General features: G+C 43.5%; 1 protein-coding gene across 1 annotated transcript in view; it reads right to left on the reverse strand.

Moving 5' to 3' along the window:
• Window positions 1-14,785, reverse strand: part of LACTB2 (lactamase beta 2) — a 63,115-nt gene that overhangs the window by 32,635 nt on the left and 15,695 nt on the right. The window contains exons 2-3 of the mRNA XM_030215407.1: window positions 12,714-12,877; window positions 5,847-5,973 (exon numbers count right to left, since the gene is read on the reverse strand). Of these exons, the coding sequence (XP_030071267.1) occupies window positions 5,847-5,973; window positions 12,714-12,877 (291 nt within the window). The remainder of the gene's footprint in view (window positions 1-5,846; window positions 5,974-12,713; window positions 12,878-14,785) is intronic.

Here is a 14,785-nt window from a genome sequence, read left to right on the forward strand (position 1 = left end):
ACGGACCCTGAGGAAGGTTCGAAACTTTGGCCAAAGTCGGCCGTGGCGTTTGGAAAACAGTGGGCATCGTGCACAGGTAAGTTCAGCTAAAAAGTATTTTTGTAAATTGGATTTAAAATAAAATTTAAAGGTGGATGGAGGTTTTTTGCCAATGATGCCTTAATGAAGTAGGCTATGTCACAAACTTAAAGAGTTTTTTCTGAGGCCGTCTCCGCCATTCCTCCTCCTTTTTGTTTTTCGCAGTATAACTGTTAAAAATTAAGTATCTAATATAATAATTCGCACCTCCAACGTTCTGAAGCTGACTCCGTGGCAGCGAAGCAGTGTAGTGTTCGTAATCGCCCCGCCCTCAAGGGAACTCTGAGCCCCCGCGCCTCCCTCCCTCTCTCTCTCTGCCCTCCAAGCATGACCTGTCCTCCGGCAGCCCCTCGCCTTCCTAAGTGCTGGCTGTATTTTAAAAATGCTTACCTTTTGGAAATTGAGGATAGATACATAAAAATTCTATCCAGCTTGTGTTGCTTTCTATTTGGTTTTGTTTTGTACCATGTTAACTGTTCTGGATATTAATAAACAGATTTATTAAAAAAACAAATACTCACCGTGAAGGTGACCGGCGCTTCAAACTGCCTTCGCATGTGTCTCAGCTCTGCCTTTGGTCCTGCCCTTCCGGAAACAGGAAATGAGGGCGGGACCAGAGGCAGAGCTGAGACACATGCAAAGGCAGTTTGAAGCGCCGGTCACCTTCATGGTAAGTATTTATTTTTTTTAATAAATCTGTTTATTAATATCCAGAACAGTTAACATGGTACAAAACAAAACCAAATAGAAAGCAACACAAGCTGGATAGAATTTTTATGTATCTATCCTCAATTTCCAAAAGGTAAGCATTTTTAAAATATAGCCAGCACTTAGGAAGGCGAGGGGCTGCCGGAGGACAGGTCGTGCTTGGAGGGCAGAGAGAGAGAGGGAGGGAGGCGCGGGGGCATCCTGCAAGTCGGAGGGGAGGGGGGTTGTCCTGGAACTCGAAGGGGAGGGAGGGGATCCTGGAACTGGGAGGGCACACAGAGAGGTAGGGAGGGGGCCTGGAACACAGAGGGGAAAGAGATGGAGGGAGGGGGGCCCTGGATATGGGTGGATGGAGGAGAGGCCAGGGGGAGAATGCAGAACTGATGCACATGTAGGGGGAGGAGGGCAAGGGACAGAGGAGAATTGCTGCACCACGATGGATGGAGGGGGCAGGGGAGAGATGCTGCACATGGATGGATGAAGGGGGCAGGGCACAGAGGACGTTTGCTGAATATGGATGAATGCAGGGGAGAGCATATGGTGCACACGGGACACACTACTACTACTACTACTATTTAACATTTCTAAAACGCTACTAGGGGTACGCAGCGCTGTACAATTTAACATAGAAGGACAGTGCCTGCTCAAAGAGCTTAGAATCTAAAGGACAAATGTACAATCAGACAAGTCGGGGTCGTCAAACTGGGGCAGTCTAGATTTCCTGAAAGGTATAAAGGCTAGGTGCCGAAAGCAACATTGAAGAGGTGGGCTTTGAGTAAGGATTTGAAGATGGGTAGGGAGGGGGCTTGGCGTATGGGCTCAGGAAGTTTATTCCAAGCATAGGGTGAGGCGAGGCAGAATGGGCGGAGCCTGGAGTTGGCGGTGGTGGAGAAGGGTACTGAGAGGAGGGATTTGTCCTGTGAGCGGAGGTTTCGGGCGGGAACGTAAGGGGAGATGAGGGTAGAGAGGTAATGAGGGGCTGCAGACTGAGTGCATTTGTAGGTAAGAAGGAGAAGCTTGAACTGAATGCGGTATCTGATCGGAAGCCAGCGAAGTGACCTGAGGAGAGGGGTGATATGCATATATCGGTTCAGGCGGAATATAAGACGTGCAGCAGAGTTCTGAACGGATTGAAGGGGGATAGATGGTTAAGTGGGAGGCCAGTGAGGAGTAGGTTGCAGTACTCAAGGCGAGAGGTAATGAGAGTGTGGATGAGAGTTCGGGTGGTGTGCTCAGAGAGGAAAGGGCGAATTTTGCTGATGTTAAAGAGGAAGAAGCGACAGGTCTTGGCTGTCTGCTGGATATGCGCGGAGAAGGAGAGGGAGGAGTCGAAGATGACTCCGAGGTTGCGGGCTGATGAGGGTGTTATCTACTGAGATGGAGAGCGGAGGAAGAGGAGAAGTGGGTTTTGGTGGAAAGACGAGAAGCTCGGTCTTGGCCATGTTCAGTTTCAGGTGGCGGTTGGACATCCATGCAGCAATGTCAGATAAGCAGGCCAAAACCTTGACCTGGGTCTCCGCGGTGATGTCTGGTGTGGAGAGATACAGCTGGGTGTCATCAGCATAAAGATGATACTGGAAACCATGAGATGAGATCAGTGAGCCCAGGGAAGAGGTGTAGATTGAAAAAAGAAGGGGTCCAAGGACAGATCCCTGGGGAACTCCAACAAAGACACACACAGACACTCACACACACAGACACACACATTCTGTCTCTCTCTCAATCAATCACTCTCTCTCTCTCTCTCTCTCTGACACACACTCTCTCTCTCTCTCTCTCACATACTCTCTCCTAACAGTTCCCTTAAAAAACATAATTGCCATTAGAGGACAACCTTGCTAGCGCCTGTTTCATTTCTTTCAGAAACTGGCTTTTTTTTACTAGTGTAATATGAAGCTGTTAAAATCGCTATTTTCTGATGAGGATTATTGAATTGCAGATGTGACTTGGGCCCATTACTTATAAAAATTCACCAGATTGCCTAACAGAATCTCTAGAGAATGGTCCTGCAATCCATTCTTGTTGGGCTCTAGAGGGTCCCACAGCTCTACTACCTTGAGGAGCACCTTTCCTATTTTTACTAAAGGAAAACTGCTAGACTGAAAAAGTGAATGCTGAAAGAAGATATACTTCCTTGATTCCCTAAATCTGGCCGTGCTCAAAGTACACTTTAAGAGAGATTTAGGTTTATCTTCTGGTAAGCTGTGAGATTTTGTCTCATCCAAACCTTTAACTATATTTTGAGATCCTCCCCAAATAACAACAACTTACCTCTAAAGGGAAGTCTAGTGAGCTGAGTCTTGGAGGCTGAATCTGCTGACCAATTACGTAACCTCTAGTGACATCTTGCTGAATCACAGAGAACTATGCTTCTAGCTGACGTTCTAACTAGATCATAAAGGGCATCTGCTATATAAGCCATACAGGCCTCCATACGAGCTCTTTATGATGACTGTTCTTCGACTCCCTCTGAAAAATCTTCTTGGGAAAGCTGCAGCCAATGCAAGCACTACAGACTGCCACTTGCACGCCAAGGGCAGAAACTTCAAGTATCTATTTCAACAAAGACTCTAATGTCCTAATGGTATATTCCTGAGAGAATTCAAATTTTGCACATTCCCCATCCTCAGAGTAGATGTTCTTTCTTTTTTTTTTTACTTCAAAGGGAAAAACAGGACAGGAATGCTTGGCAAAGTTTCAAGAGTACAGCACAAAGGAAACCAATGTTCCCACCAAAATAGAGCCCTGCGCACTGCGGCCTCTGAAAATGAGAGATAAAGCCTCCTGAGGTGTTAATAAAAACTTTTGTTGGCATTGGAGGCATAGAAAATTCTGGAATGACAGAGTGTACATGTAGCAAACATGAAAGAACCTGCACACTGAAGAAAACCAAAACTGCGGTGTCCACATTTAACAGTTTGCCAACAGAGCTGGAATGGGACATAAAAGTAATTAAATACTACTAGAAAGTCACCAAGTGAGAAAACTCAAGATCGGCACCTCAGCCTGTATGTTCTGGAAGCAGTAAAATGGTAGTAGTGCATGACACCAAATCTCATTGGCACATAAGCCCCTTGACTGGAGGTACCGCCAAAATTTAGAGGAAATAAGAGTTCCAGACCTGTCGGGAAAAGAGTCTCACAATTATTACAGCTGAGCCGTTCCTGTAGCACAAAAAAAAAAAAAAAAAGTGCCCGACGGTAAACAATGCCTGTTCCTTATAGCAGCATTTTCAAGAGATGTGACATGGCTAGTCTTCAGGTGTACTATGGGAGTTGAGTCATTTATTAGTAAAGTCAACTTAATTTGTGCCAGAATAGCGTGTACCTTTTAATAAGCTTTCTTGTGTCTAGTGGTCAGTAGCAGCGAGCAGAGATTCATTGAGCCTGCTCAAGCCTACCCTGGAGCCTTCTCTCTGATGTAACTTCCCGATTCCACATAGGCAGGATGCATCAGAGAGAAGGTTCCGGGGTTGGCGTGAGCAAAGTGAGCAAGGTGTATAAATCATAAGAACATAACAGTAGCCATACTGGGTTAGACCAATGGTCCGTCTAGCCCAGTATCCTGTTTCCAACAGTGGCCAAGCCAGGTCAGAAGTACCTGGCAGAACCCAATTTGTGGCTACATTCCATGACAAATCCCAGGGCAAGCAGTTGCTTCCCCTTGTCTGTCTCAATAGCAGACTATAGACTTTTTCCCCAGGAACTTTTCCAAACCCTGATACGCTAACCGCTGTTACTACATCCTCTGGCAAAGAGTTCCAGAGTTTAACTATTCGTTGAATGAAAAAATATTTCCTCCTATTTGTTTTAAAAGTATTTCCATGTAACTTCCTTGAGTGTCCCCTAGTCTTTGTACTTTTGGAATGAGTAAAAAATCCATTTACTTCTACTTGTTCTACGCCACTCTAGATTTTGCAGACCTCAGTCATATCTCCCCTCATCCATCTCTCTTTTCCAAGCTGAAGAGCCCTAACCTCTTTAGCTTTTCCTCATACTAGAGTTCCATCCCCTTTATCACTTTAGTCGCTCTTCTTTGAATCTTTTCTAATTCCGCTATATCTTTTTTGACATATAGCAACCAGAACTGAACACAATTCGCAAGGTAAGGACGCACCATGGAGTGATACAGAGGCATTATAGCATTTTTGGTCTTATTTACCATCCCTTTCCTAATAATTTGTCTACATTAAATTTCATCTGCCATTTGGATGCCCAGTCTTTCCATTTACTAAGGTCTTCCTGCAATATTTCACAGTCTGCATGTGTTTTAACAATCTTGAATAGTTTTGTGTCATCTGCAAATTTAATTACAACACTCATCATCCCGATTTCCATATCATTTATAAATATGTTAACTAGCACAGGTCCCAGTACCGATCCCTGCGGCACTCCACTGTTCACCTTCCCTCATTGAGAGAAATTACCATTTAACCCTACCCTCTGTTTTCTGTCCAATAACCAGTTCTTAATCCACATCAGAACCTTGCCTGCTAGAGACAAGAAAGCTTTTAAAAGGTACACGGGAGAGTCAGGAAAGTCAACAGCTGGTGAGAGGACAGGAGGGAGAGATGCTGGACTATTTGTGAGGGTGAGGGTGGGGAACAGAAGGTAAATGCTGGACTATATAAGGGGGAGGAAAAGGTAAAATGCTGGACCATGTACACTAATGAGAATAATGGTATTATTCTGTTTCTGCAGCACTATGACCTTTCAAATAATGTCCACTAGATTATATCCGAGGTGTCTTAATGAAAAACGCTTCGTAGATCACAATGTAAGTCTCCCTCCAGGCTCTAGCCTTGATTGTAACATCAAAGAATTTCATAGAACAAGTATGATAAGCATGTCAAAAGTTTCAAAGACACTTTTAGCTCAGAGATTAAGCAAAATCTTTGCCAGAAGATTTGGTATTAAACTAAACTTTCTTCAGTTCTGATAAATTATTATCATTTTGCTTAACAGATGGAATAGCATTTTCAATAATAATGGAAGTGGTCGGAGAAGACAAAGAACTGTGATCTAATCAGGCAGAAACATGAGAAAGAAGCTGAAATTTACCTGAGGGTGGCTCCCTCTGTCTTTATCATATCACCATCTTTTACGTACGTATACTTGTACTCTCCCTCTCCTATAATTTCTTCAAGATAAGGATTACGTGGAAGTTTACTTATGCGATACTTAGAATCTATATTAAAAAAATACAGTGAGAGGTCATATTTCAAACTATTCATGGCACAGAAACAAAAATCTGAGTCTGTACCATACAATATTGTACTGCAGCATAACACAGGGTAGGGAATGGCTCATCAGTACCAGAGACTAAGCAACAAATTTTCTATTATTGTTAAATTTAGGGAGGCCTTGCAATTCCTTTATATATATATATACACGCAAATTTTCATTCAATTTTATTAAATTTCTTCAACTTTTAATTTCTGTGTAGATTCTCATTTCCTGTGTCAGTGCTGACTCATATGGTGAAACCAAATCAAGTTAATTAAAAAATACTTACTTACACCTTCAAAAGGTTTTCTCTTGAATTATATTCCTTCTCCCAAACATATAGACAGATGACTATCACAGAAATGATCAAGGATTTTTTTGGCACATTTAAACTCTCATGATTAATTATGAGCAAGCAAAAGGTGAAAATTGGGACTTACCTATTAATTTCCTTTCCTTGAGTCTTGCCAGATCAGGTCAGACAAATGGGCTTGCCCTCCAGCCAGCAGATAAAGCCAGAAAAAAACAGCTCAGAGCTGACTTTACCCCCTTAAAGGGGGCTAGTGTTGCCTTCAGTTTTTTGGTATCCTATGTCAAAGCTAAGATCACCTGATGCAAGTGTTATGCTTTGGGTTTTCAATTCACCATCAAACCCAAACCTGATGAAGTCAAAAACAATGTTACATGGTCACTAACCCAAAAATTAGATAATTCCATTTAATAAGGGTATGATAACCATCATATCCTTACTCACTGTAGCCTTCTGAATTTGTCTGAGAGCTCATGACCATCATGGATTCCATGAGTATGCTCTGGATTGTTTAGCAGAACTCAAGAAAGGAAATAAATAGTGTCCAATGTTCCCATCAATCTGTTCCATATGGCTTATTACGGGAACATTGGACACTAAAGGGTTAACAGGCAAGTCCAAATTTCACCTTCCTTAACGTCCATGCCAGACCTGCTCAAATGAGTAGAAGGAACCCAAGTTTCAACCAGACTGGGTGAAAGGAAGCCAAAATAGTTGTAGGAGTCCTAAAGGCTAACGTGTAGACTCTCCAGACCTGCATACCCACACTGAGACATTCACAGAAAGGGTGCAACTGTGGCAAGGAAACCGCTTTGCTGTTATCCCCTAGCAAAACAGATTCTAATTCTGCCTATGAGAACTCCTGGACAGTAATTAAGTGGACTCACTAGCCCTCTGGGACTTGCCAACAAATCTTTTTAACTCTTGCTGAAACCAATACCTTAAAGACCACTGTTCCTTATTAGGGCATATAAATAGACCAAAGACCCACCCAAAATTCAGAAGGAAAACGGCATCTACAAACATTTCAAAGGAGACCGACAGTTAACTTGAGAATGGCCACTCATGTCCTGACCTACATCATCTGACTTCCTGCTTGATTCCACTAGAAGTTAAACACTACTTTCAGATGGGGGAGAGTACTGGGTACAGAGATACCCTTTCCTTTAAAATTATCCAGGGAGGATCGTGGCCCCAGGGCAAAGAAACGTTTTGTTAAGCTTGGACACCATATCTCCATAGTTGCCTCCCAGATTTCGTTCAGCCTATTTGAACACCTTGGCTTTTTGAGTCTGGGGTTAGACATGGATGCTACTGTTGTTGCCTATTGGGATGTAATGGGGGGGGGGGGGGGGGGTTAGTGGGAGGGAGATATTGTGATGATTTTTGGTTGTTTTTGTTTTCAGTACTGAAATGATATGCTACAGTTATTTACCTTTTGCAGTTGTCTTATTTTGAATGACACTGTATTGTTTTGGATTTTGTGGTGAAAATAAAAATATCCTATATAATAATTTGCACCTCCAACATTCTACGTCTGGATGCCTGGGTTTGTAACATCCATTCCCACTCATTGCCCCGCCCTCGCGTCAAAACGTAATGACATCAGAGGGCGGAACAATGAGGAGGAAGGGAACGCTGGAGGCGAGATGATGTCAGGAGGAGAGAATCGCAGGACATCAAGGGGAGGGAGGGAGGAAGGGGAGGGCAGGGCAGAGGAGAATTGATGGACATGAATGAGATGAGAGGACAGTACAGGAGAGAATAGCGGGAGACGGATGGCAGGGCAGGGAAGAGGAGAAATGAAAAGAGCCCTTAGATCACAAAGAGTAGTTACTGCACACATGTCTTATCATCATTGTGCTCAGGGCAATAATAATAATGTCTCTCACAGGCTTCCTATCTCTGTGTTGAAGACAGTGATAATGTGGCTCACTCTCTCTGTGCTTGGGGCACAGATGTCTCTCCAAGGCTCACCTGTCTCTATGCTTGAGGAAGTGATGACGACTGTACAGAGGCTCCCTGTCCCTGTACAGTGATAATGTCTCTCTCGGGCTCCCTGTCACTGTGCTCAGGGCAGTAATAATGTCTTTCCCTGAATCCTTGTTGGTGTGCTGAAGGCAGTGATAACGTGTCTCGACAACAAAAAAAGCAACAGTCTGAATGTAAATGATTATAATCACATCAAGTAACAACCTTCACACTCAAAGATTGATCAGCACAAATAATCCTTATTGAAAAATCCTATTCAAAATCTTATAACTAAATCAATTAACAATAAATGTCTTTAGTTAAAAAAAAAAATGTAGAGAAAGAAAGACCTCATTCAAAAATGCTCTACAACAGGCACAACTGCTTAAAACAGGCTTTTTAAATCACAGATCAAGAAAAAAAAAAAAAGAATTCTAGAACAAATGTCAACACTGAAAAAAAGATTAATTTGTGCACTCCAAACTTGAAATTCTGTACTTATATTGTGTCCAAACAATATAGATAGCCCATACTCTATATATACGTAATCTTACAAAAGGAGAAATTATATTTTACCTGATAATTTTCTTTAGTCAGCTCCACTATTCTGAACCAATGGGTGTTATCCCTTCCTACAAACAGGTGGAGGTAGAGAAAGCATGTGCTCCCTGGAACAATCCAGTCTGCATCTGCTCAAGCAGCAGAAGGTAACTTTGTAAAGCACCCATACCCCATCTACCACCACAGCTGTAATGATAATCAAGTGAGCAAAACACCATACAGTGGCGCTCGTTACCCTGCGTATACCAGGATATAGCCATATCACGGAAACCTGTACAGATGCCAATCACAAAATTAATTTTTTTTTTAAGTACTGAAGAGGAAGCACAGAGCACATTCAGAACCCCAAGCCAAGGTCTTCCAACAGTGGGACATCAGAACAGTGTCGCTGTCTAAAGAAAAGTACATTATCAGGTAAAACAAATTCTCCTAAGTATCAGCGCCACTGTTCTGAACCAATGGGATGTACCGAAGCAGATTTACTTGATGGGGGAAGACATGGCCCCCACCGAATGACAGCTCTGCCAAAGTCCAAGCAGGCTCTGGTAAGCACATCCAATCTGTAGTGCTCTTCAGGGGCACCGCCCGGGTCTCCACTCAGGAAAGCAGCCTGAGTCTAGTAGTGTGGGCTTTGAGCCCGAGGCACTAGACTATTCTTGCTGATGTAATCGGACTCAATAGCCGCCTTAACCCATTAGTGCCCAATGTTCCCATAATAAGCTATATGGGAACAAATCGACATGGGAACGTTGGGCACTAATGGGTTAATCCACCTCGAAATGGAGACCTTAGAGGCCAACTGGTACTTCTGAGGGCCATGGAAAAGTACAAAGAGGTGGTCCAAGAGATGAAAGTCATTCATCTCCTTGAGGTACCTGAGCAGTGTTCTCCTGACATAAAACTTGTGAAGCCTCCGGACCCTCCAGCGATGATCCCTGCGCCACCATGGAGGGCAAACAAACCTCCTGATTCACACTGAATGGAGACACCATTCATTAAGAAAGAATGGTACCGTGTGCAAGGGCATTTCTGCTGTCTCTAGGTGCATCTAGAGGGAAATTCCCTACTTAGTACTTTACACTAGCATAAGCACCTGGATAAAGGGCCCGAAGCTAGCCAGGCCACTGTTTTTTTTTTTATTTTTCTTTTGGGGGGGGGGGGGATATGTGCTACCGAAGCGAGCGCTTCTAGAAAGCCTAGGAGGTGCAGGGGGAGCACACCTAAACAGGGTGAACAGGTAAGAGGTGTGGGGGGATGGAGACCCACAACCCTAGTACAGCTGCTGATTACAAAAGCATGCTAGGAAGACTAGGCCCTCTTACACATTCCGTAGGGGCAGACAGGGAGGGCTGGCCCCAGCTCAGATCTAACAGCCAATAGGGAAAGCCCACAAGGAGTCAATCACAGGATACTGCAAACTATAGGAAAAGCAGTCCTAATACACAGTGCTATCTATTATACAGACAATGCAACTGAATATAAATAATACTCATATTAAATATATATCACAATATACCCTGCCTCCATGAATAGGGGGCAGAACAGTTGACTAGGCCCTAAACAGCCACATATCTGAATTTAATAACCTTTGATCGACAGGTAACTAGGAGCATGGTTAGCAAAAGGGAAGAGAACCTGAAGATATCAGTGAGGAATTCAGGTTACTAAATCTGAGAAATATCTGGTGGTAATCCTTGGAGAAAGTGTCCCTGTGTATCCATGCAGGGAACTACCTGAGAAGAGATCTGCCATTCTGCATGGGGACCACAGGAACAGTAGACTTGCAGCCCTCTTTTGAATCCAAAACCCTGTGGCTCACTGCAACAACCTAACATTCCCCCAAAGCCTACACTGAGGGAAAAGTGAAGCCCCCCATGAGTACTGCCAAACCAACCAGTGAGAAGACTCCAAGTGTTGCTATGAAAGAGAGCAGCCAGAACAAGAGAGTTTGTAACAAGGGTGGGATCCACTAAAGCCAAGCCAACTGTCTTCAACATAACACTTGTTAAGACTAAACATTATTCAACATCTAATATACAGCTGTCACAAATCTTCACTAATTTTCTAGCGGGTGCCATGTTGGCAAAAAAAACAACAACAAACCTTTAGCATGAGAGTCAAAATCACTGCTGGACAAAGCAGACAGCACAAAGGATGGGGGGGGGGGGGGGGGGGGGTTGATATCCTCCAATGACACAGCTGTCCTGAGGGGGTTCTTCTTCTGATATTATTGGCCTGGCTGCTCAGATGCATTCAGAATAATCTGAGTAACCAGAGTCTACTCTCCCACACATTCTTTTTTCCTAAGCCCATCTCCCCCCATCCATTCTCTATCCCTTTTCCCCAGTGCCTTTTCTGATCACACTCTTCTCCAACTCCATCTCAGCTAGTACCAGTCCCCATTCCCATCCCAAACCCACCCATCAGTTTTCATCATCCTGTATCCGTTTCCAAACCCTTCAGGCTGGTACAACCCCCACCCCCCTAGTTTTTTGATCCTTCTATGTTTATTTGAGACTTGATATACCGCCTTTACTTAAAAGAAAAGTCAAGACAGTTTACAAATAATTAACAATTAGAATTGAGAAAAGAACGCCATTAACTGATAGGAAAGGAACTACTCGCATCCACAGAAAGAGAAAACAAAGTAAAAATAGATAATACAAAAAGCATAAAATATAAATAATGCAATATTGTAGACAGATAAACATTCAAACTGAGGTGTTTCAGAGGTGCACCAACAGGTTCAACTTTCTGCCTTCTGAGCATAGGTATATTAAAAGCCAACTGAAAAAAATACATCTGGGAAGCTGTAAATTGAAGAAACAACATTTCTGCTCCGATACTAGGTGGTAAATTATTCCAAAGAGTTGGAAAAGCTATTCTGTCTTCTTCTGGCACCATATGACTCAGCAAGTTTGAACTGTTTAGTGCCCAATCTCTCAAACTGTCAGTCTTATGAGAATAATTAAGGAGTCAAACTTACAGAGAACTGAATGGTGCAGGTACAAAACAGAAGAACTGATCTAGCAAGGCTCTGGAGAGACAGGGCTGGGGGTGGAAGAACCAGGGGGGCTACAGTTAGGGTCAACGGGAACTGCTATTAGCATCCAGGCCTTACAATGAAGAACACTGCTCTGAGCAATAGCTGCCTGACCCTTTGTACCTCTTTATATATAACACACCAGACTCAGACCAAACAGACATGGGTTTGAAGCAGGTCACAGTATTCTTTACAAAACCTTTTATTTAACCAACATAGGAATTAATAAAAGAAATGGAGTAGAGAAATAGCCTAGTGGTTAAAGCAGCAAGCTATGAACCATAGAGACCAGAGTTCAAATCTCTCCGACACTCCTTGTTGCCTTGGGCAAGTCACTTAACCTTCCACTGCCTCAGGTACAAATTTTGGGTTTCTTTTACAGAGCCGTGCTAGCAATTCCCATGCGGCGAATGAGAGGAAGCCCAAAGGAATTGAATAGGCTTCCTCTCATTTGTCTCACTGAGAATAGTCAGTGCGGCTTTGTAAAAAAGAAGCCCTTTGATTTTAAGCCCTCTGAGAACAAGAAAATATCTATTATACCTGAATGCAACTCATCTCCAGCTACCACTGGAAAGGTGTCAGCTATATACTAAACAAATACACTTCATGGGCCCCTTCTCCAAATGGGTCCTTAAAAGGCACCTAAATGGTCTCAAAAACTCAGAACAACATTTCTTTGGATAATTTTACTGTTTGTCCAATGAATGGCATCACAAGATGTAAAGAATTTCTTTTCCTCCACAGTCAATATAGCAACTCAAATTCTTCTACTCAAAAGGACTATAACTAGATAAAAAGAAAAAAAAACATAGCCTACCATTTCCAATGTTTCTGCATACATCTAAAATGCCACCGGTGTGATCAAAGTGCCAATGTGTCACTATAATTTCTTGAATGCTTGTGCTGAACTCAGTCAATGCTTGTTTTAAACAGCTCATATATTCCGGTACAGCTGGCTCGCCTGTATCAATCAGAATTCTTCTGTATAAAGAACAAAAGAACAAATATTTCATAGAGTACTTGGATGAGCTGAGAACACAACTAAATGGGAAGCTGTCTCCAAACACTGTCCAAAACATTCCATTTTGCAGTGTAAACTTCTATTGGCTTTAGAACGGCAGCAATTCAAAATTGTCAGTAAGTCTGGCTGCTGCCTCCAATAAACTCCTCACGGAAGAAGGGTACGTTCATCTGGCTCATTGTTCTTAATTATTCAACTTTTACAAAATACAGAAAAGAAAATAAGAGTTAAGTCTCTGTGTTTATCAGGGGGACACTTATAAAGGAATGTGGAATTTGATGTATACTGGAGTCATTAGAAGTCTCCTTCTCTCTGACAAATCCTTTCTGCACAGTATTACATATTATTCATATACAGCTGGGGTTGTCAACTCAGTCCTCAAGACACCCCAAGCCAGTCTGGTTTTCAAGATATCCACAATGAATATGTAGGAGAAGTATTTCCATGTAAATATATCTCATGCATATTCATTGTGGGTATCCAGAAAATCTGGTTGACTTGGTGTGTTCCAGGACTGGGTTAAGAACCTCTGGTAAACAACCACATTACCAAGTATTTCATATATTATACCCACACTGGCTCAGATCATCTTATTTTCACATATGAACTGCAGCAGCAAAACACACTGAATGTTAATTACACAACAACTACTATAATAAAACGCACCTCCAACGTTCTGAAGCTGACTCAGTGGCTTCAGGGTTCGTAAGTCTGTAAGGGTGTCACATCTCTCTATGCCCCGCCCTCGCGTCAAAACGTTATGATGTCGAGGGTGGGCAAGAACGCAGGAGGACTGAGGGAACGAACGAACCTCGCTCCGTTCAGAAGCTGACTCCGTGGATGGCCAAGGCTTACAATAACGCCGCCACTTCGACTGGGTGGCTGGAGGGGGGACAGGGGACACAGGACAATCGTTGGGTGGCTGGAGGGGGGCCAGGGCAGAGAGCACAATCGCTGGATGGCTGAAGGGGGGGCAGGGGAGAGAGCATAATCGCTGGGTGGCTGGAGGGGGGCCAGGGGAGAGAGGACAATCACACACACTCTCTCTCTCACAGACACACTCGCACCCAGTCTCACTCTCTCTCTGTCACACACAGACAGTCGCACGGTGCTGCCAACCACACAGAGGGGGGGAGAGGCACGGGGTCCTCACACCTGAGAGGGGGGAGGGGATCCATCTCTGGTCACACACTCTAGTCACTGTCTTTCTCTCTCACTCTCATATAGTCTCTCACACTATGTCTCACACTGTATCACATTCACTCTCTATGTGTCACACAGCCACTCTCACACACTCTCGGTCTCATACACTCAGTCTCACAGAGAGTCTATGTATCGCACACATAGTCTCTCAAACTCTGTGTCACACACACTCTCTCTCTCTCTCACACAGTGTATCTGTGTGAAACACACTCTCTCACAGTCACTGTGTCTCACATATGCACTCGCATACACTCTCATTCTCACACACACACTCTCTCTCTCTCACACACAGTGTATCTGTGTGAAACACACTCTCTCACAGTCACTGTCTCACATATGCACTCGCACACACTCTCATTCTCACACACACACACACACTCTCTCTCACACACACTCTCTCAAATATACACACTCCGAGGAAAACCTTGCTAGCGCCCATTTGTGTCAGAAACGGGCCTTATTTACTAGTTTTTACATAAAGAATTAGCTGGGGTGCAGCTGAACCAGCTGCTCACACCATCTAGCATTGCATATGAGGGTGTAGGAAAAGGGGGTATTCCTAAGTGTTTCTCTTCCAAGCATATCATCAAAAGTTTTTGTTTCTGTGCCACCTTCTCTACTCAGCTCAAGAACCACAGCATCGTTACATGGTCAGCTCCTTCCAA

Source organism: Microcaecilia unicolor, chromosome 1 (assembly GCF_901765095.1).
Source record: "Microcaecilia unicolor chromosome 1, aMicUni1.1, whole genome shotgun sequence".
In the NCBI taxonomy this organism is placed as follows: Eukaryota; Metazoa; Chordata; class Amphibia; order Gymnophiona; family Siphonopidae; genus Microcaecilia; species Microcaecilia unicolor.